Here is a 22,906-nt window from a genome sequence, read left to right as displayed (position 1 = left end):
TCTGAACTCTCTAACGTACCTCACCCTCCCCTGGACTCTTGCCCGCCTCCTTCCAATCTGCAACGGTCATACCCCTATTGAAGAAAATCTCTGTTTTCGCAAATGTCCCAGCAAATTATCACCCATTTTCTCTCCTCACTATTCAAATTATCTTCCGCAGGGGATCTTCGACTGGATCACTAAATACCTTGAGATAATATCCTTGGTGATCCACTTCAATCTGGCTTCCATAGTAAACACTCCACAGAGACTGCACTCATGTGTGTCTCCAACTTTCTCTGCACTCCAAACTCTTTTCTATACTCATCCTTTTGTACCTTGTTGTCTCTTTTGACACTGTTGTCCACTCGTCTCTCCCTCTCACTCTTCAAAACCTGGGTCTTACAAATCTGCCCTCGTCTGGATTGCCTCCTACCTTGAAGGTCGATCCTTTAAAATGTATTGGAACTCGCTAACCTCTAACCCCAACCCTCCCTGTTGGCATAACCCAAAGATAGGTCCCTGAACATCTGCTCTTCACTTTCCATGCCTCTGCCCTAGGAAGACTTTTCAGTTCCTTTGGCTTTAACTTTCACCTTTTTGCTGATCGCACAGAAATATTTTTCTCCTCTTCACTCCAGCCAGCTCAGAACAGATTACAAGCTGTCTCACTGCAATTCGGCACTGAATGGCTCTTCACTGCCTCATGGTGAACTCTCCAAAAACAGAAGTCATCTTTCTCCCAGCTTCCAATGCCATCCCTATTCTAACACTCACCTATCTCCATCTTGACCTTTTTCTCCCTCAGCCAATGCTTGCAATCTTGGTGTCCTCTTAAATAGCGACCTCTGACTGCAACAATTCTTCACTACCACTGCCTCTGCTGCTCGTATTAACCTACTAAAAATTCTTACTAATGTCTCTACAGATGCTCTTATCTCCACCCTTGTGCTCAAAAAACGCGACTAATGCTCAAGCCTAATCCTTGGTCTTATTTTCCACTCCTTCCTACCCCAAAGTCTTAATCTTTGTGAACCGCACTCTCTACATCCTACTGAGATCCTCCGCTACTTTTACCTACCAACAACATTCGGGGTGTCTCGCCATACACAACCAGAGGCGTGGACAGTGTAGGGCCTGAGTGGTCAATGCCCACCCAAAATCTGTAAATGCCGACTCAGCTGTGCTGTGTGGCCATTTATAGATGTTAATGTCACTGCAGTGGGTCCAACTACCCTAGCTTCAGGCCCCACATGTTAGACAATCCTGGCTACGCCTCTGTACACAACCACTCTTGTTTCAAATGTCTTCTCTTAGTTTACAAATCTATCAATGGCTTTGCTCCTCAGTACCTTTCTGATTGCATCTCACTTCACTCACCATCTCTTTTCCTCAGATCCTCCTCTGCACTCAACCTCACATCCCATATCTTCCCTGTGCCTCCTTTCGCTTCTGCTCTTTCTGCTTACTGGAACATACTGCCCGAACAATGAAAGCCAGCCCTATTGTGGATATCTTCAAAGCTCGGCTTGAACTTCAATTAATTGCTAAAGAGGGAACTTCCCCCATCCTCTACCCTATCCTCCCTACCCGGCCTCACCACTGCCTCCAGGGATACTTAATCATGTCATTCTGAATATTTAATTATTACTCCTCCATAATTTGAAGCACTTGCCCTGTTAATGGTACCTTTTTAAGTGACCTGTTTTCTTAAATACATTTTGTTTCTGTTTGTTTCTTTTTGTTCCTGGTATATGTCCACATTTTTTACACCATCATAAACTGGCTCACTAGTTGTTCTGATCTTTATGCTATTATGCAGGCACCCTTCGCAGGAATGCTTCCGCCAACTGTAAATGTGTTACTGTAAGTAATTTCTGATAGAAATTGAAACCCTGGCTCTTCAAATGAATCGATATATAAATACAAAAGTACAAATACATGTACCAGACCAATGCTCTGCAGCTTCTGGCTGTAGCTCCTACTGACCATGTGGACTGAGATCATGCAAACCCTTCTGATGTAAATTCCAGACATCTTTGCTTTTAGTCTGTGGGCTTTACGCACATGTTTCCAAATGCTGTGCTAGTGAGCTGGTGGGGGCTCGGTCAATACCAGCAACGGATCTAAAAGGGAGAGTAGTTACTATATCATACTCCAGCTTCCTTCTGAATAGTGAGGAGTAGGTTAGGTTGCCTGAGAGTTCTGTTATGGGCAGTGCTTTAAAGATCCCTGGTATTCTTCCTTTTGAGTTTTAAGAAGCAGCTGTTTGTAACACTTTGGCAGGTGCCATACTGCATCTTGGTGGTGGTGGCAAGTCCGAGGTTTTCTACTCCTTCAACCCTCTGGGAGGAAGATGGGGTAACAGATGGAGCAACCGAGTCCCTTAGAGATTCGCCATCTAACACAGCAAGATGGGGAGTTCTTGCAACTCACCAGAGTATAAAAACATTGGCATTCAAACATACTACTTAAGTAAAATAGAGGTCAAGTTTAAAACGAGATGGTTATATACATTTCGAACTGTTCCATACAGAGGACATAGTGTCAAAGAGTTTGATAGGACGTGTTTCCGTTGTTTGTTGAGGATGCATAATGGTAAATTTAAGAAACCCTGTCACATCTACAACAGTCTCTGAGTCGCTACATAATTTAAAGAAGGCATTTCTTGTAGTTGGAAGATCTTTCTTCGATGATTAAACAGTGGAGTAGCCCACTGCCACCTCCACACCTGCACCAAGGACAGCTGGAGGCGAAGGGAACAAGATTGTCTTTGTGCACACCATCACATTGAAATTGCTTAGTCTTAAGTTTTAGAAATTTCGAATGTTGTAAGTTCTGTTGCAGACAATTCACTGGAAGACAGCTATACTATAGCATTAAGCCATGCTTTACAAGGCAGCTTGGGCCGAGTCTAAGAAGTCTAGAACAAGCTGAGGGCCTTGGTTAGGGTTTGGACCATCAAAACTCTAGCTCGTCCTGGAAATTTGGGCTTAATGATGTTATCACTTTGCTCATTACCCAGGCATATTTTGGGGAAAAGAGATTGTTACCTTTGATGAATGGGCATGCGTGGTGCAATTTGAAATTACTCGTGGAAAAAGCTTTGTGAATTGACCCCTATGTACTTAACTCTGGTCTCTGATTATAGGCACTTCTTGTGTGTTAGTTGAAGGGTAGCACTCGTTGAAATACAAGACTATGGATTTCAACCCCTTTGATATAGAGTTGCACTGGTCGAGCCACCACTGAACAACCTTCAGTTGGGTTTTCATGATATACACAAATAATATACAAGGCAGAAAATGCACATATTATTGCATTGTGCTTTCTCGGTGTTGCAGTCTGCTTCCTCGGGCCAAGGAACCTTGGCCAGGTCTTCCATGCTATAATGTTTATGTTGAAATCTGGTCAGTTGGGAGTGGGGAAAGGAACTGCCCAGGGCTGGGGGTTGATGTGAGAGTGTTCTCTGAAATAAACTCACTATTTCCAGCTTACCAGATGTGTGGATCTCCATCCTTTCACATATCATGAATTTCCATCAGGATTTCTCTATTCGTTTCGTTAGGTTGATGAACGCAGCCCAATTAAAGATTATTCAGAGCTAATGTGAGGATGTTGGCAATTGTGCTTGTTGTTTTAGTTCTCCTATGCAATTGGGAGTAGTTTGAAAAGACTTTGCCATAATGGTTTCATTTTGATGTGCCAAAATGCTGCCAAAATGGTAGAAGGACACGGCATAAGTCCACTTTACATTGTATTCGACTGCCAAATAAACACTCATTTAAAATTAGCGATGCAAATTTATATTTTATTAAAGAAATCTTGCAGCATGATTGCACTCTGGGGCAAAGGACACAAACATGCGCCGACACTTGCTTCGCTACCATGCATGTATTTTCTGACCTGCATGTTTATTAAGCTCATTCCTTCCTTGTATACATAAGATTGCTGCGGCATTGCAAAGCTTCGCTGCACAATAAACCCTTTTGTCTCAGAGTCATTTGTTTCCCAGAGATTGCAATGGTAATGCTGCAATATTCCCTTTTCCGAAAGACTGGGCTTGGGGACCACCACGTGATCTTATTTCTGTTTAGACAGTAAGAGAGCAGAATATCAAGCAGCCATGATTGATCTGCCTGCATTGGCGTAGGTGCTCTGCTGGGGGCGTGGAGCAGCAGTGCTTTTCAGGAGTATTAGAGAATGGCTTAAGATTCTCCTGGCCATTGGCTAAATGGATAAACAGCATTCGAGGTTTGATCGTCCACGCATCCGTCCTGACATGCATGATATGATATGATATGGCATTTATAACGCGCCTATACACAAGTGTTTCAAGGCGTGACGAGGCAAGGGAGAGGAACAAAGGAAGGACGGACAACGATCCTACTAGGCCAGGTTTCATTCAGACCGCGCAATGTCATTCAGATTGCGCAAGTGCGTGGGAAGGGGGCTGGGAAAGTGCAGTACATGGCAAGATGATAACAATAAGTAAGTAGCGGGCAGCATGTGGCAAGTGCATGAGTAGGTGCGGACATCAGGTGTCAGGGCTGGGAGGAGGACTGTAGGGATACAGAGACAGTCCCCAAGTGTGGGGGTTACCAGGTGGGCAGCGCAGGTGTGAAACACTGGCAGGGGAGGACCTGGTCCCGAGATCAGAGGGTGTCCAGTGCAATTTCCAGTTGCACTAGGAGGTCAGCAGAGGAGGGGAGGAGAAAAAGCAGAAGCAAAGAGAAAGGTTTTGAGGAGCTTCCGGAACCGGAGATGCTTCTCCTCAAGTTTAAGGGAGACAGGGAGGCTGTTCCAGAGGGAGGCACCAACGAAGGAAAGAGATCTACCACCAACTCGTTGCTTGGAGAAGCGACTGACCCTGAGGGAGTTGGAGGGGGATGAGCGAAGAGCTCGAGAAGGGAGATATTTAGGGAGAGAGAGTTGAAGGTATTGAGGCCCCAGAAGGCCTTGTGGATGATGCAGAAGGTTTTGACCTAATCCTCGCACCCACTGGGAGCCAGTGCAGATATTTCAGTCCTGGAGAGATACGATCCCTGGGCTTGAGGCCAAGGACACGTCTTGCAGTCCTGTTCTGGATAAGTTGCAGAGGTCAGAGAGTAGAAGCAGGCAGATTTAGAAAGAGGCTGGTGCAATAGTCCAGCCTAGAGAGAACCAGAGCTCTGGAAACAGTGAGATTCTGGGGGAAGGAGAGGAAAGGAAGAATACCTCTAAGGAGGTGCAGCTGGTAGAGTGACTTCTTAGAGACGTCAGAGATGTGAGGAGAGAAGGAGAGTGTGGAGTTGATGATGACCCTAAGGTTCTTAGTTTTGCAAGTGGGAGCAGGAAGAGGGCCAAGAGAGGCCGGCCAGAGAGATGCAGGGAAGGAGGGAGCGGGTGTGCCCATGAAGAGAATCTCAGTCTTACTGGCATTAAGGCAGAGGTCATGCTTCCTTCGCCATTTATTTTGGGTATGTTTTTTAACGTGAATCTTACTTCGACTAGCTATGGAGTACATTGGATGGGGTTACATGCATATATTAAAGGGACAATAGTCATTCCCACATAGCATTTACAACATAATACTTTTACCAGAATGCCACTTAGGGTCACATTTACTGTACCTGTGGACCGCATAGCAGTGCTGAAAAACTGTGTGTGTTTGGAACATGGGGGTGGGTTGTAAAAGGTGGTCATCAGGAGGGATACAAGACTGGCCAGTTTTTTGGGGGGGCTGGGTCTTGTGGGCTGTGGAGAAGATGCTACTTGAAGAGGAAGGCTTTGATTTCTTTCCTGACTTACATGAGGGTAGGAACAAGTATTGTGTTGATGGGCATGAGCTTCCCCCGACATGGGGCGTAGACCAAGAATAATTGCTTCCTAGTTCTTTCTTTCTCAAAGTTCTGCAGCTCTAATCTGACCAGGTCCTAACTTCTGTGCCCTGGCAAGCCACCAGAGATGTTGACTTTGCCTGACAGGTAGCAGGGAGTGTTCATAGCAGCACTATATGATGCAGCCGGATTTGAAGGTGGTGCGTGCTTGTTGGGGTAGCAGTGGATTTCTTTGAGTCTGCGAGCTGTGCAGCTGGATGTATGGCAACGTTTGATGTGACATTGGCAGCATATGATGGAGTTGGATTTGAGGGTGATGCGTGCGTGTTGGGGTAGCCAGTGAAGTTCATTGAGTCTGTGAGCTATGCAGCTGGATTTATGGCAACGTTTGATGAGACAGTGGCAGCATATGATGGAGTGGGATTTGAAGGTGGTGCGTGCTTGTTGGGGTAGCCGGTGGAGTTCATTGAGTCTGCGAGCTATGCAGCTGGATTTATGGCAACGTTTGATGTGACATTGGCAGCATATGATGGAGTTGGATTTGAGGGTGATGCGTGCGTGTTGGGGTAGCCGGTGGAGTTCATTGAGTCTGTGAGCTATGCAGCTGGATTTATGGCAACGTTTGATGTGACATTGGCAGCATATGATGGAGTTGGATTTGATGGTGATGCGTGCTTGTTGGGGTAGCCAGTGAAGTTCATTGAATCTATGAGGTATGCAGTTGTGTTTCTGGTGGGCTGTGATTAGAACGACATCAGCGAGGAAAATCCTTATCCTTGGTACTGGGGTGGCAGGTATTGCCGCCTTTCACGTGACAGAAGAACAAGTCACGTATGACAGATCTGAAAGGGGTGCTTCATCAGTTTATTCTAGACACGACACAACTTCGATAATGGGATAACCACTCTATTTTACTCAAATAAGACAATTAAATGAATGAGGATCAAGGTTGCGTACATGCAATACAGGGACTTATGTAAATGCTGTTCAAAGTTGTAGACAAATGGGAAAATGTAAAGCAACGACTAACGCATTTCGGCTGGAAAAGGATATAATTTGCAGAGAAATAATGGAAATCCGGGGAACAGTGAAAATGTTCATCAATACGTCTCAATGTAAGATCAAAAAATATAGTATGGACTACATCTAACTATGCTGTGACAGCCGTATTTATTTATTTCACATATCATCAATATGTAAATGGATGTGTAAATTATGTTTATAAATTAATCTATTGGAAATGTTTTCCACCAAGTCTCTGTCGCCCTCCAACTCCCCTTTTGCTCTAAGTCTGTGTCTCTCTGCCACATACCTCTGATCAGCCTTCCTGGTTGCCGAGGCCCCCTCCCAAACCTCCCGTAATTCCGGTTGCCACATACCTCTGATCAGCCTTCCTGGTTGCCGAGGCCTCCTCCCAAACCTCCCCATAATTCCGGTTGCCCATACCTCTGATCAGCCTTCCTGGTTCCCGAGGCCTCCCCACAAACCTCCCCATGGTCTCCGTTGCCATCTTTGTGCACCTGAGTGCATTAAAGCCAAGTTAAAGGCTGGCAGTGCATGGCATTTTCCCGCAGAGGGGATCAGAGAGAGCTTCCATTGGGTGACGCATTGAAATGCTCTGAGCTGCTTCCATGCACAGGTGAGATGCGCATGGGGTTCTCCTGATTTGCTCCAGTGCAAGACCCATTAGATTCTTTTCCTATGCCTCTCCTTATCGATGACAGAATGCACCTTCTTAGCTTGAGTGTTCCCAGTTCTTTTGCAAACAAGGGATACGGAAACTAAAAGGGAGCTCCCTATCCAACACCACAGTCAAACCTACTTATGTCATTTCAATATTTCAAAGCATCCTTGACTACTTTATAGGGCAAGTTGGTATCTGGGTTAAGCTATTGGATATGATTGTTGTTATTCGAATAGACAGAGATCATTGCCCATTACTACTATACTTAATTTATTTAGTCATTTGTATAGTGCACCTAGCCCTGAGGCATCTGGGCGCTTGAGCTTGTTGCAGTCATTACATGCATGGGTTGCAGTTGAAGTCATTACGTACATAGGTTAAACAGTAACAGTCATGGCAAAATAAGTTATGTTAGCTAGCGGTTTCAGTGACAGATTTCTGCAGGGAGGTGATGGGAAGTGTCAGAAGTGTTAGTGTATGTGATCTTGTTGGGTGTCTTTGAAGCTAAGGTAGACACCACACTAACACCTGGTTACACAAGACATACATATAAGTGAAATAACTAGCAATTAAAGGGCCCTTGAATGACCCTTCATTTATGGACCTATCTTCTCCGAGAAGGTCATTAAAAGTGCCTCTAATTCTCAAAGCCTGTCACTTCCTGGCCCAAACAGAGAATCGGCTGCTTAACAACAAAGCAAAGGTTTGGTTCAAGGAGGACTGATGTAGAGCTAAGGGCAATCTGGTGGCAGCATTAAAACATGGTGGTGGAAGTATGTATCTGATCTTGTAGAAAAGAAGGGAATGCAAAACAATCTTAACCAAAAGACAACTAGAAGCTACACAGGAGGCGTGGGATGGGCTTGCAAGCTCAGCTGCCCTCAGGGAAGAAGGCCAATTCTGGAAAAATATAGCACATTGGCTAAGGACCACCAGAGCAGCTAAGTCGACAAAAGCTCACGTTACCTCTTCTCAGTGGACCAGTCACTTTTCCACATTTAAAAATGGGTCAGAATTACATCTAATGTTTAGGTGATTTCTAACTCTGCTAATCTTACTCCTATTTGAGCAACACGATAAGGAACCAGACCCTAGTTAAGAGCCTGGGATATGATGCTGGTCATTAAGATCCCGGGATATGATGCTGGTCATTAAGAGCCTGGGATATGATGCTGGTCATTAAGAGCCTGGGATATGATGCTGGGATATGATGCTGGTCATTAAGATCCCGGGATATGATGCTGGCCATTAAGAGCCTGGGATATAATGATGGTCATTAAGAGCCCAGGATATGATGCTGGTCATTAAGAGCCTGGGATATGATGCTGGTCATTAAGAGCCTGGGATATGATGCTGGTCATTAAGAGCCTGGGATATAATGATGGTCATTAAGAGCCTGGGATATAATGATGGTCATTAAGAGCCTGGTATATAATGCTGGTCATTAAGAGCCTGGGATATGATGCTGGTCATTAAGAGCCTGGTATATGATGCTGATCTTTAAGAGCCTGGGATATAATGCTGGTCATTAAGAGCCTGGGATATGATGCTGGTCATTAAGAGCCTGGTATATGATGCTGATCTTTAAGAGCCTGGGATATGATTCTGGTCCTCTGGTTCTTTTCAGAGAGAAAGGGAAACTTGGGCACTTCTTCTATTAATGATTTTTAATTCAATATTTTGGACAACGAGGCTTCTTGGATAGCTGTTGCTTTTATTAATAAAAGGTGATGAATCGGACCAACCCTGTCATGGTCCCATCTCACTCCTTGATGTGTCAGTGAACATGTTTGGCAAAGTGACATAATTGGCTAGTCGTGTCTTGCTCTTTTTCTGGGGTTCATTCTGGGTATTGTGAGTGGTGGGGTACTATTTAACAAGCCTTCATACCTCAATGTATCATTTTAAAGTATTTACATGAGTTTGATGGCAAGCTTTACGCGGCCTCCATGCACCTGGCATCTGCTTTCAGCTGTAAGGACAGGGTCTCCTCTGGATCCACCTAAGGGAAACCAGAAGACCACCAGCCCTTTTGAACATCTTGACAGAAATGTAGATGACCTCTCCACAGCATTCAAATTCAGAGGTCACTTTCCTCACTTTCCATCCATTGAACAGATTGTGTGACAAGGTCCACTGGTAACCTTACCGACAGATGTTGGGGTCACCAAGGAGGTTGGGTGATGTCACAAGCTAGATATTGCTGGGCTTAGGTGGGGCATGGGGAGGGGTCACCTGGCTACCCCCACCATGTCATCATCTAAAGGCAGGGGCCAAGATAGAATGTTGTCCCTTTACGGTAACTTAATGGCACCAAAGAGGAAATGTGTTGCCAATGGACCAGCGAAAATCTGGAAAAACATGGAGACACGTTCATAACATTGCGCCGCTGCATCGAGGGGGGGTGGCGAGCGAAGGACAGAGAACTGCTATATGGTGAAACTCACAAACTGACATGAGTCTGTTTCAAAATGTAGAGCAGGGGCGTTGCTAGATCTGGAAAAGATCTGGGGCTACGCTAATTTTGGGACTGTCAGGACTGGGGACTAGCTAGCCTTTTTGGTTGTAACCCCTGAGCTTCTATCCGGGGCTACAACCAAAAGATCCGATGCTATAGCTCCCTCAACCCCCCGCACCCCTTCTAGCAACGCCTCTGGTGTAGAGAACAGGAGAGGGCAGTGAAAAGCCTCTGGGCGTCATTTCTACTGCACATTTGGAATGTGCAGATTCAAGAGGGTGGATGACGCTTAAGGAGTTTCGATCTGAAGCAGAAGGGAGAGGAGCAGATCCAAAGCTTTACAAACAGGTAGAGTTTTGCCTACAAACAAGGGGTAGCCAATCCCAAAGACCCAAGCCAAACCGCCAAACAGACATAGGGAGCTCCATGTGGCGGGGCGAAGGTGTGAGAAGTTCAAGGTTAGTACGGAAAGTCAAACCATGAATTTGAAAATATGGAGCCGGAGATGGGTGGAGGAAGAAGCACGTGACAAGGCCTTGAAGAAGAGAAGGAAATGCAGAAGGACAAAGAGAAACAGAAGGCTGGAATAAGGGATGGTCCCCCAGGTACAGGCTCTTGTCAGAAGGTCGATGAGGAGAGAGTGATTGGGAGTCTGCAGAACCAGAATCCTGAAGATAACTAGAGCACCAAGGAGCGCATGCAGACTTCTTATGGTAGCCTCCTGTTGTCTTCCTTTTGCTCCCAGCCTTGGTTAAAGGTGATCTCCGATGTACCGGGGACTTCTGAAGCAACCATCAGATGGTGCAGATTTGAGACCCACCATACACGATCTACACAGGACATCACCTAGATTGGAATGGCTAGAATAAGTGTGAGAGGAGTTTTCTTGCTCAGCCCTGGCAAACAACCCACACAACAAACGAAAGCACTCACTGTGCTACGGTATGGAGTGGAGTGGGGGCAGTGCCACACACAGCACATTGGCACCATGAGCGCTCTTCTGGCTCTGCCCCCTACGTATGTCACAGCTGGAGCCAAGGCCAAAGGGCTTATTAAGGAGAGCTGGGACGGAAGTTAGTCCCAGCCAGCATGCACTATATTGAAGAGCCGCCTGTCTCCCCAGGTCACTGAGGCACCTTTGACCCTCTGCAAACCTGGGGGCTGGCCTCAGTAATCTAATCTGGAAAACGCAATGATCACCGAGCCCCCAGCTTCCCGAGCTTGGTAATGTAATCTGCTCTGTGCGAGCACACTGTACAGATAAGATTACGTCACCGAGCCTGCGAAGCTGGGGGCTCAGTGATCATTGCCTTTCGCAAATGGATTCTGGTATTTGTAGTCTCGGGATGTGAAAATACATTTTGACACAGTACATTCTCTGCTCAGCCCACCACATTCCCTTCTTGCTTTCTCATTCCTTGTTCAGCTTGTCCCAGGTCCATTTGCACGGCCTCATTGCCTGCTAACATATTTCCAAGTTTATAAAAGATAGTTTGAAAATTACACACACCACAGTAAGGTAGTTACACAAATATATAAATCCTTATATGTATATATTTGTGTGCGTATCTTACTATGATTTGTGTACTTTTCAAGACATGAAAGAAATGACGTCATTTAAAAAATATTATTTTGAACATTTCCTTTGATCGGAGTTCAACTGCCAGCTCTGCCCCCTCTGAACCCTTCCCCCTGTGAACTCCGCCGTCCTCCAAACTCTGCCCCCACCCCAGCCCTTGTGGGATCCAAATTCAAATTATTTTCATTTCCACCACTGATTTTCCTCATATTTATTGATGTCCGGAGTGACATGAGTCAAACACTATGATCCTAAGCAGAAGAATTTACTTACAAGGGCATAATATTTGGCAATCATCTTTTGTGGCTTTCTTCCTACCATTAATGAACAAGCCATGAAACTGATAAATGGAACGGGCGCGAAATATGCCAACCGATTCTTTAGGGGTATATCTGAGTGAAAAATAAACCAACTGAAAGGGATGGTATCAATCGCCACTGGAGCCGGTGTCTGGGCCTCAGCCAATGGGACTAGTCTTCAGCTACAAGTGAATCCGTCTTTTAGATCGACTCTGTCTTCTTTGGTTAGTCTTTTGTTTATGCCATTCACATGGGGGCGGGGCTAAGATGCCTTGCTGACCATATTTGCCTCATATTGCATACTCTCTAGAGCCCCATCTGGATCAATAGAAAATGTCATGTGAGCCAGGCTCTCCGTTCAAGTCTGATGAAACTGATCCTGCTCAGAGGTTTGAATGTCTCATTTACATGGAGATTCACAAAGCATGGATGGAATCTTGGCACTGCAATCCCCATCCTCTAAGAAAACCTTCCACAACTTCATGACTCTACTTGTCCTATACATGTCTATAGACTTTAATTCATAATACCTGTCTATTAAAATGTTCTGTGTAAAGCGCTTTGGATACAATGGCTATAAAAATGATAACTTATTATTATTATTATTAATTATTATATTATTATATTCCCTTTCACCTCTTTCATCCAACACGAACACCTAAAATGCCCAGGCGTAACTTACGTTGTTAGCAAAGGTTTTTAAGGCAGTCTTGAAATCATATAAATACGTGAAAATGTAATTGTTGTGGGTGTGTATCTCTTTCCTATTCACAAACCTCTTTCTCACATACCCACAACCTCCCTAACACACCACTTGATATGATATGATATATGATATGATATGATATGATATGGTATTTGTAACGCGCCTATACACAAGTGTTTCAAGGCGCGACTTAAATGTTAATTGTTGCTTGTCTGTTGGAATGTTACACATGTGTACATTATGCAACTGTCTGTAATTTACATCAAGGAATCTTTGAATCCTCAAGAGTCATGGCTTGCACATGTATCCTGGTCATGTTTCCACGAATGAGTCAGACTTATGGAAAAAAGCTTTGTGGGTGCAGTCCTTTGTCTCCACTTGTAAGTAGTGGATCCGACTTCAGGAGTGAACCATTGATCTTTCTTTCGTTTGTAAAGTGTTCACTTGCTAGCGTTTCCATCCACGCATGCTTGCCTTTTCATGACTACTGCTTGACTTCTGTTTATTTTTCTTCTCACTTTTCAGTTCACCAGAATTACATAGGTACAGACATCGAGAAGAACCCTTTCTTCCTGTCTGTGGTACTGTCTGACCAAAACAATCAGCGCGTCCCGCAGTACCGCTCAATTCTCTGGCGGAAAACAGTAAGTGCCAAAGCCTGGGGTTGTTTTTAGGACGGTGCTTGTGATATCTTGGGGACTCTGAGCCTAAAGTAACAGCATAAAGTAAACAGCCCCTGTAAGCAGCATTTTCTTGAAACAACTGTTTTACTGAAATGTTCGGCTGTATGTAATGTGGCATAATGTGAAGTGGTTTTGCATAGGGCATCTCTCCCATTTTGGCCGGCTCATTGCATGTGTTTACTCAGGAAATTAGATGGGGATGGGGTTTTAAAACCAGGTGTTGGGGAGTGCAGGTTGTAAACACCTGAGTCTTGACAACTGGTAGGATTCTATGTGGTTTGTAGCAGTGACACTTGGGTTTGCGTTTTGTCATGAGCGGAGAGTCCAAGATCAATTGTAATGATTCCTGCAAAACCTGGTTAGCCACTGGTGCAGGGTTGTGTGATATAGTTAGTAGACATGTGGGTGGTGGCATTGCTCTGTCAATGTTATTTGCTATTAGTTGGCAAATCGCTGCCACGTGCAAAATGGTCTGTGTGTATGGTGTGTAGCTGGTAAGAGACAGAGAGGTCATTCGGTATTGAGGGGTATAGGAGATGGGATTGGTTGTTAGTCAGGCCTCCAGTCACTGGATATTGATGCTAAAATGAACTGGGATTGTTCCATTCTGTTGTTTTTGTGGGATTGGCAGTTGTATTGTGCTGTTGCCCATCAAGATGCAGAGTTATTACTGAGCATGGGTGTGCTTTATAGGCAGGACGAGGGGGAGTGACTCTACTGGGACTCCTGATTTTCTTGCCTCAGACGTATTGAAGACGTAGTGAATCAAAGTGGGGTGTGTCGGAGAGAGTAGTAGAAAAGGTCCCTGTCTCTGTTTTGTACTGACTTGCTGGGTTTGTATTCTTGTCGTTCCTTGCTCAAGGTTTTTTTTCCTTTTTTTTTCGGTCCATGTAGATGATGTTTACTTGTAGTATGTATGGTAATGAGACTTTTAAAGTGCAACATACACCTTATCAAGGTATCACCGTGCAGAAAAGGACTCATGTGACCGAGCTGTCTCCAAATTCGCCCAACAAAAAAAGAATTACTGGGGAAATAGGAGGGTCTTTACACCTCATCTAACCTTGAGGTGTTTGCTAGTCAATCAAGCATTCCACAAATTGGAAGCCCAGACAGCGAACGAACAAGCGCCCCATCTTTCATCTCTGCATTTCCGTGTCACAAAAGAAATGGCAGACGATGCCAGCAATGATCTAGAAGGAGTGTACTGAAAGAAATATGGCTCTGAAGAACAGGGGCACAGTATTATAAAATACCGTATGCATAAGGCAGAGTGACTTAAATGTGACCTGTTGAGCCACAGGGACCCATTGTAGTGTGCTTCGTGAGTAAGAGAAATGTTCTGTACGGCTCAGATAGAAGAGGAGCCTTGCAGACGCATTCTAGATCCTCTGCAGTCGGTGGAGCGTCCGTTTGGGCAAGCCCAGGTAAATCACATTAAAGTAATCAAGTCTACTAGAAATTAATGCATTAAGCAGTTGAATCTTGTTCAGGAAAGAGAAATTAACAGAAATCTGAGCGTAGATGATAGAAGCAGGAACTGGCCACTGAGGCAACCTGGCTCTCTATAGAGAGTGAAGAATTCCACCAGACCCCCAAGGTTCTTGACCTTCGAGACGGGCTGGGCAGTCTTCCAGTCCCCCACTCAAAGAGAGGCTAAAAAAGGCTCTGGGGCAGAACAACTTCCAGCTATGGAACTAGCTGGGCTGGCATGGGAGGCGGGCATAACAGAATTTCCTTTTTATGAGCACTGAATTTCAATCCGTTGGCAGATATCCACTCACCAACCTGTTGGAACAGGCCTTCATGTCGCCCAGACGATCACCATCGGCTCCACAACATGGAAGATCAATTGGGTATCATCGGCACATACATATAAGAAATGCAGTGGGTAACGCAGAGGCGTCGCTAGGGGGACCTGAGGGGGCTATAGTCCTGGGTCTTTTGGTTGTAGCCCCGGATAGAAGCTCAGGCTAGCTAGCCCAGAGTCTCGACAGTCCCGACATTAGCGTAGTCCTAAATCTTTTCCTGACCTAGCAACACCGTGTGTTGTTAAACAGTGTCATGTCCGAGCCATGGATAGTCACCAAGCCACTCAGCCTTCGTGGTTTATTGTCATGCCACCAGAATCCCAGGTTGGCAATCGAAGATACAAAATACATTGAGCATAACTCTTCCGATCACTGTAATAAATGCAGCAGGAGGAAAGGAAGCAGGAGATCAGACATCTTGTTTTGGGGATTTATGCCACACAACGCTGCCATTTGAGTGGTCTCCAAGTTTTCTGCCCGATCTGAAAAGGTGGGGTATGTTAGTGGAGAGAGAGGGAACATGCAAGATAGCTTTTCTGTTGTGTTGATGCATGCAGACCAGATGTACCTTGAGCTTTGTGTGCGGGTCACTTTCTGCATGCGGTTCATAAGCATGTGTGTGCAGACAGAGCTTTGTGTGACCGTGGTTCTAGGATGCATTGCCCGGGACTGGGATAGGTAACTTGATTTCAGAGGTGTAGGATTCTGTTGTTTGATGTTTGTTGAGAGGGTTATTCAATTGCCTTGTTCTAGTGGCTCAGTTCGTGTCCATATAGATGCCAGATCGATGCATGGCGTCATATAATGAAAGAAGGCGCCCAGGCCCCATTGCAAAATACTCATCATATAAAACAAAGGCAGTTGAATGAGGAAGGAAGGGCAGAGCAGCTGAGCTGAGCATCCATCTGAATGTGATCCCAGATCTGGTGCTGGAACGCACCGCACTGCCTTCTGCCGCAATCTGCGCGCTGCGTCCCTTGAGGTAGGCCTGGAATCTGTACACAGAAGAACAGGTTTTCTGGAATGTTTTTGTTAATAAAGTTGGCTAATAAAGACTTCTGAGCATTAAATAGGATCAGCTCTTTGGTATGCACATCTGTTTGATGACACCGTGTGCAGTGTGGAGTCAAGCATAGCAATTTTAAAATAAGCTCCCAGAGCCTGCTGCATGGTCTGACGGCTGTTCACACAGAATTCGATTCACAAAGATAAGGGAAAAAGTGACTAACTTCCTCGTGCCTGTAGTAAGTTACTTTGCAGATCTGTGCTAATTTATATAGATTTCCTTTCATGGGGTGTATATTACACAGCCTGCGGTAGCGGCCGTGTAGTTATGGTTAAGTTGCTCATCCCATAGGATGTGAACTTTTTTCATATATATATGATATGATATGATAGATATGATATGATATGATATGGCATTTGTAACGCGCCTATACACAAGTGTTTCAAGGCGCGACGAGGCAGGGAGGGGGGAACAAGGGGAGACAGACAAACGATCCTACTAGGCCAGGTGTCATTCAGATCGCACAAGTGCATGGGTAGAGGGGCCGAGAAAAGTGCAAGGGGGAAAGGGAGAGGGGAAAGTGCAGTACAAAGTGATTAGTAAAATACAAGATAAATAATAAGAGCCAGCTGATGGCAAGTGCAGTATAAGTGCAGACAAGTGCTGGGAAGGGGGGCTGTAGGGATACAGAGACAGTCCCGCAGTGCAGGGGTTGCCAGGGAGGCAGTGCAGGGGAGAGTGGCTGGGAAAAGGACCGAGATTGGTGAGTGGCCCAGTTGCTGTTTCAGTACAGTTTCAGTGATTTAGCAGGGGAGAGGGGGAGAGAAAGCAGAAGCAAAGAGGAAGGTTTTGAGGTGCTTCCGGAACCAGAGATGGTTCTCCTCAAGTTTCAGGGAGGCAGGAAGGCTGTTCCAGAGGGAGGCCCCTGCTGCGGAGAGAGATCTCCCCCCAACTCGTTGCTTGGAGAAGCGGCTGACCCTGAGGGAGTTGGAGCCGGATGAGCGAAGAGCTCGAGAAGGAAGATATTTAGGAAGAGAGAGTTGAAGGTATTTTGGCCCAAAGCCCCAGAAGGCCTTGTGGACAATGCAGAGGGTTTTGAACTTAATCCTCGCAGCCACAGGGAGCCAGTGTAGCGATTTTAGTCCTGGAGAGATACGGTCCCTGGGCTTGAGGCCAAGGACAAGTCTCGCAGTCCTGTTCTGGATGAGTTGCAGCGGGCGGAGAGTAGAGGCAGGCAGATTTAGATAGAGGCTGTTACAGTAGTCCAGCTTCGAGAGAACCAGGGCTCTGGAGACAGTGAGCTTCTGGGGGTAGGAGAGGAAAGGAAGGATACCTCTGAGGAGGTGCAGCTGGTAGTGTGACTTCTTAGAAACGTCAGAAATATGAGGAGAGAAGGAGAGTGTGGAGTCGAAGATGACCCCAAGGTTTTTTGCCTTGCAGGTAGGAGCAGGAAGAGGGCCAAGTGAGGCCGGCCAGAGAGCTGCAGGGAAGGAGGGAGTGGGTGTGCCGATGAGTAGAATCTCAGTCTCCTGGCATTAAGGCAGAGGTCGTTGGCGGCACACCATTCCTGGATAGCAGAAAGACAGTCAGAGATGAGGGAAGGAGAAGAGGAGGCCGAGGGTAGCCTGAAAATGAGCTGGGTATCATCTGCATAGCACTGAAAGTTGGGGCAGAGAGCAGAGATGCGGATTGAAAGAAGTGCCAGATACTGGTTGAACAGCCAGGGAGAGAGGTTAGAACCCTGTGGGACACCACAGGTAGAGAAAAAGATGTCAGAGAGGAAAGAGCCCAGTTGTACCTAGGAGGGTCGATTTGAGAGGAAAGAGGTCAGCCAAGCCAGAGCCTGACCAGTGATACCCAGGTAATCACGGAGACGGTTGAGCAGGATGGTATGATTGACAGTATCAAAGGCAGAAGAGAGATCAAGCAATATATATATCACTCCAACCAGTGAACATCACCGGCAATTGAGTTGCACTCCCGCAAGGCTTATATATATATAATTAATTATAATTATAATTATAATGATAATATGCCATACACGCAAGCAAGAACACGTTGCTCCAAGTCTTGAGCAGGAAACCTGCACATACACAATGCAATGAGAAACATTTATTTTGGGACTCCGAAGAAGTCATTTTCGAAGGGGCGATAATTCACCACTTAGGAAAAACTGATACATATTAGCTGCAACTATTTCCTCACTTACAAAATTACAGACCTCTTCCTGGCTGAAACAGGAGCACCTTGCTAGCAGGAGAACCATTGGGAAATGTAGTGAATTTGTTCCCTAAATCCTCACAAATGAGCTCATTTATCGGTCAATGTAATAATTTCTGCCCCTTCCCTTAGGCGAGGCGATGACGTGCTACAGAAAAGAAAACATGAGCAGAGAGTTCTCTAAAATATGGTGCACAGTGCACATTTGCCCTGCTGGAGCTTCTATTACGAAAACTGGAGTGTGAGGAAGGAGCAAAGGTGGGATGGGCTGCCTTGACTTTCAGCTGTTTATCCTTTATTTCCCAGGTTTCAATGTTATGTCGACTTATACTGAGCATCGCTACCATTTGCATGGTCTCCAGGTGCTCAGGTGGCTCTGCTAGAAAGTGGGTGGGGTAGGGAAAGAGGGAGGAGAGACAGGATAGAGGTTGTGCTCTTCTGTTGGTGCTTGCAGAACCAGGAGAAACTGGCGTCTCTGAGTGTTGGCTTTCTGAGTGTGCACTCGGCTTGTTGTGTCTGGAGGGGTAACGTCCAGTGTCTGGGTTTGTTGTTTGCGGTTGTTTGTTCTTGTGGCGGAAGTATGGCTTGTGTGTTTTGTGTGTAGTATGGCTAGCCCTTTGGGTGTGTGTGGCACGTGGGAGGTATGCGGGAGAGGAGCAGGCGTTGGTTAGTAGTTAGTAGTGTGTGGATGTTTTATAGATGGTTGTCCGGGTGTGAGTTGTCTGATTTGTCCGTTTTTATGCTTGTCTCAGTGAATTGAATGCCAGATTTTCAGTCGTTTTCTGAAGGTTATGTGAACTGAATGGCAAGTAGAAATCATTTGGCTTAACAACGCATGGAAGCGTTCCCCGAAACCGCTAAAATTTCAAAAGACACGTGTGACAGAAATATAAACCAAACGGCTTAAGCACCAGACATTTATGACAACAATGTAAAACATACATGATGACATTATAATCGTGTTGGTGTTCCCTGTACATGGTCATAACCTGCACAGCACAGCAAGTGAGGGCAAAGCCATGACAAATGCCCTTTCTGTGCAACATCAAAGGCACCCCAAAATGTGCACGCTTTTTTTCCCTGCAACATTTTGCTATAGAATTGCTTGCAAAAGCACCATGAAACTAACACGATGATCCCAACACTACCCCTCTTTTTACACAATAAATGCCACTTCAAAAAGCTGAGAAGCACTTTACTGTCATGTAAGTGTGCAAAGCTATGCATGAATAGTTCTCACTTGTGCATGTACAGCGTTCTTCTGTTTTCTTTGTTAAATTACATATTTAAAGTGTGAATGACTGATTTTGGAAAAAAAAAAAACATTCCATCTATAAAGACCCCACACTCGTCCATCGCATTGGAAGTGCCCTTGTTAGGGGTGATGTGCTGCAGATGTGCCATCATTGCCAACTAAATATTAATCAGATGCCCTGGTCTGTTCTGGCAAATGGAATAACATAGCTGCAAAGCAGCCGCATGTTATGGGTGACAGCTTCAGTCAGTCATCACTTCATCGATCGATTGATTGATTGAGAACTTGTAGCGCGCATAGCATTCCAGGATCAAGCAAGAATCCTGCATCTAGGCACAGGTGTTCTACAGCTCACTTCAAAACATCACCACATACCAAGAACATTATTGAAACAAGTATGTTTTCATCTTTTTCTGAAAAGGATTAATAGAGGGTATTCCCCGTAGTTCAAGTGCATTCCAAAGACGGGATCCTTAATAGAAAACCATTGATCACCCCGGGAAACAAATTGAGAGGAAGGCACAACTAGCACATTTTTCCTGATGAATGGCTGATAAGACTTAATCCTAGAGACCAGGTAGCTGAGTGCCACTCCTTGAATACACTTGCGTGTTAGACGTAATGATCTGAATTCTATCCGTTTCCAAATGGTTACCAGTGCAGCTTCCTCTGAAACCTGGAAATGGGTGTCTTCTTTGGCAGATTGTATACCAGACTGACAGCGGCATTCTGGGACACCTGCAGCCAATGGAATTGGCTCTCAGGTGCTCCCAGTAGACGAGGGCCGCAGTAATCCAGTCTGGAGTTTACCATAGTCCACACAACCACAGCACGGTCCAATTCAGAGATAAATGGCAAAATCGGTTTTAGGAGCCTAAGTTGATAAAACACAGATCCAACAACTTCAGAGACATGAGCACCACAGCTCAATGATGCCTCCCATACACGACCTAGATTGTTTACCTTGTACAGGAAGGATGTAGCCACATCAAAGATGGCAGGACAAGGAGGAATGTCATGATAGATCTTAAGAGGATTTTTTAGACCAAACACTATAAACTAAGTCTTAGAGGGATTGAACTGGAGTTTACTCTCAGGCATCCAACTTGTAATAGCTGTAGCACAAGCTCAGATACGTTCAATGGCTTCTGGTGCGGATTTAATTCTAACATAGATTTGAGTATCACCCACATAGGATGATGAGACGTTGGTGCGCAGAAAAAACAATGTAACAGTTGCGGTTCTTAACATTTTTAATGAGATTTGTGAACTGCGTAAAGTAACTATTTTGGAGTGTTGAAATGTTCCTTAAATCTCAAGGAGAGAAAAAGAAATGTTATTTTTTGCAATGGAGTGTTTCGCACGATTGGCACTTTAATACTAACCCCATGGCACTTCGTTCACATTATTTGTTGAGAATCTTTGACTTTGCTGTTCAATTTTTTTATTTTTTTTAGTGTTGATGAGAATGATTTTTAATACTTATGTCTAACAAATAAAATGTGTTTTTAACCGCGTTCAGTTGGTGAAGAGAGTATGCAGTGATTTATTCGACCTGCATTACTTACTCAGGTTCCGAATTGTCATAAAAAGAGGAAGGGGTTGCCCACCGCTCTTGTTTGTCGCAGTTTTTGGTGATATACCCCTGTATTGGTTGTAGGACCCATAACAAATAAAGGGAAGAGCCTTTTGAATGGATAGTGTCACCATAACTGAAGTGGGTCCACTTGGCAGCTGCAGAACCTGCACAATGTTTTTCTACATTCCATCTCCACTGAAAATAGATGTTGCGGGGTCCTGTTATGAAAAAGCTGCACCCCGCAAGTGGCTTTTCAAAAAAATTATTAAAAACTGAAATGCCAGTAGGAAGAGATCTTCAGAATGCCAACATGATTATGTTTCAGGAGAGCGAGATTTTCAACGATCTTCACGCTGTGGACATTGCACCCACTAAGAGAGTTTTCATAAAAGCTCATCAGCACTAGTCCTAGTAATAATAACTTGTGGTCTTATATAGCACTTTATTGCCGATTCATTGGGCTTCTAAGCATTGTAATTGCATAGCCTTGAATACTCTTGCGTATTACATGTAATGATCTGAATTCTATCAGTTTCCGAATGGTCAACCAGTGCAGCTTCCTCTGAAACTTGGAAATGGGCGTCTTCTTTGGCAGATTGTATACCAGACTGACAGCGGCATTCTGGGACACCTGCAGCCGATGGAATTGGCTCTCAGGTGCTCTCAGTAGACGAGTGCCGCAGTAATCCAGTCTGGAGTTTACCATAGTCCACACAACCGCAGCACGGTCCAATTCAGAGATAAATGGAAAAATCGGTTTTAGGAGCCTAAGTTGATAAAACACAGATCCAGCAACTTCAGAGACATGAGCACCACAGCTCAACGATGCCTCCCATACACGACCTAGATTTTTTACCTTGTACGAGAAGGATGTAGCCACATCAAAGATGGCAGGACAAGGAGTAATGTCATGATAGTTCTTATGAGGATTTTTTTAGACCAAACACTATAACCTCAGTCTTAGAGGGATTGAGCTGGAGCTTCCTCCAGTTTTAATGTAACAACCTTGGAAGGATGAAAGGGTAAGTCAACCAGCCCCAGGGTTCGAACATGCAAAGTGAGCGCTCCCCTCATGACCAGCGCATTATGCATGAGTTGTCCGCCTGGACGGAAGACTTCTTTATAAAGGAACATTGTGAAGGAGTTTTTATGTATGACCAGTCCTAAAATATGTGCAAGGCGTCTCATTGAATCTCTTACAATGGATGTTTCTGTATTCTCCCTTTCCTCTATTTCCATCGCTCATGTGCCAACCTTGTACCTATCCCAGAATCCCAGCATCTAAAAAGGCAATTTGGGGGCCTCTTTAACCGGCCAAATACAGACCTGTTTTTTTCTTCTTCATCTAATTACATTAAAGCAAGGAAATCCCAGCTACTACATCAACTCTGTCTCTGTATGTTTGCAGCAGCAACAACACACTATGGGCCTCATTACAAGTTCGGCGGTGTGGACAAAAATGGGGGTAATGCTGTGGTGACAGAGTTACCACGAATACATTACCGCAGCACTGAACTATGGGTTTGGAGGTAAGGTGGGGGAAACACCTTCAGCAGAATGTAATTCCTTTGCCTTGCCACCAAAAATCTGCCAAATCAGCGGGATTAATTCTGGCGGAATTACCGATGGCAGTAATTCAGCTGAAATCCCCATGGAGTCCTATGGACTCTACTAAAGAGGGGACTAACACCGCATACCAGCAGTTGTAATCTGGCAGAAATTCCAACTCACCAAGTGGCGGAAACTGTAAATCCATTTGGTGGAATTATACCACTAAACTTGTATTGAGGCCCATGTGTCAAATGTTCCAAAGCATTCCCTCATTCAG

At 45.1% G+C, this 22,906-nt stretch overlaps 1 protein-coding gene across 4 annotated transcripts in view; it reads left to right on the top strand.

The window, feature by feature from the left end:
* The window catches only part of GARNL3 (GTPase activating Rap/RanGAP domain like 3), a 1,295,083-nt gene that overhangs the window by 795,596 nt on the left and 476,581 nt on the right, over positions 1–22,906 (top strand). For all 4 annotated transcript variants that reach the window (XM_069609500.1, XM_069609499.1, XM_069609501.1 and 1 more), the window contains one exon: positions 13,050–13,168. In XM_069609500.1, coding sequence (XP_069465601.1) covers positions 13,050–13,168 — 119 coding nt within the window. The remainder of the gene's footprint in view (positions 1–13,049; positions 13,169–22,906) is intronic.

Source organism: Ambystoma mexicanum, chromosome 8, assembly GCF_040938575.1.
Source record: "Ambystoma mexicanum isolate Mex_15411 chromosome 8, UKY_AmexF1_1, whole genome shotgun sequence".
Lineage (NCBI taxonomy): Eukaryota > Metazoa > Chordata > Amphibia > Caudata > Ambystomatidae > Ambystoma > Ambystoma mexicanum.
The sequence above is the reverse complement of the archived record's forward strand: the minus strand, read 5'-3'. Positions and strand labels throughout refer to the sequence as shown.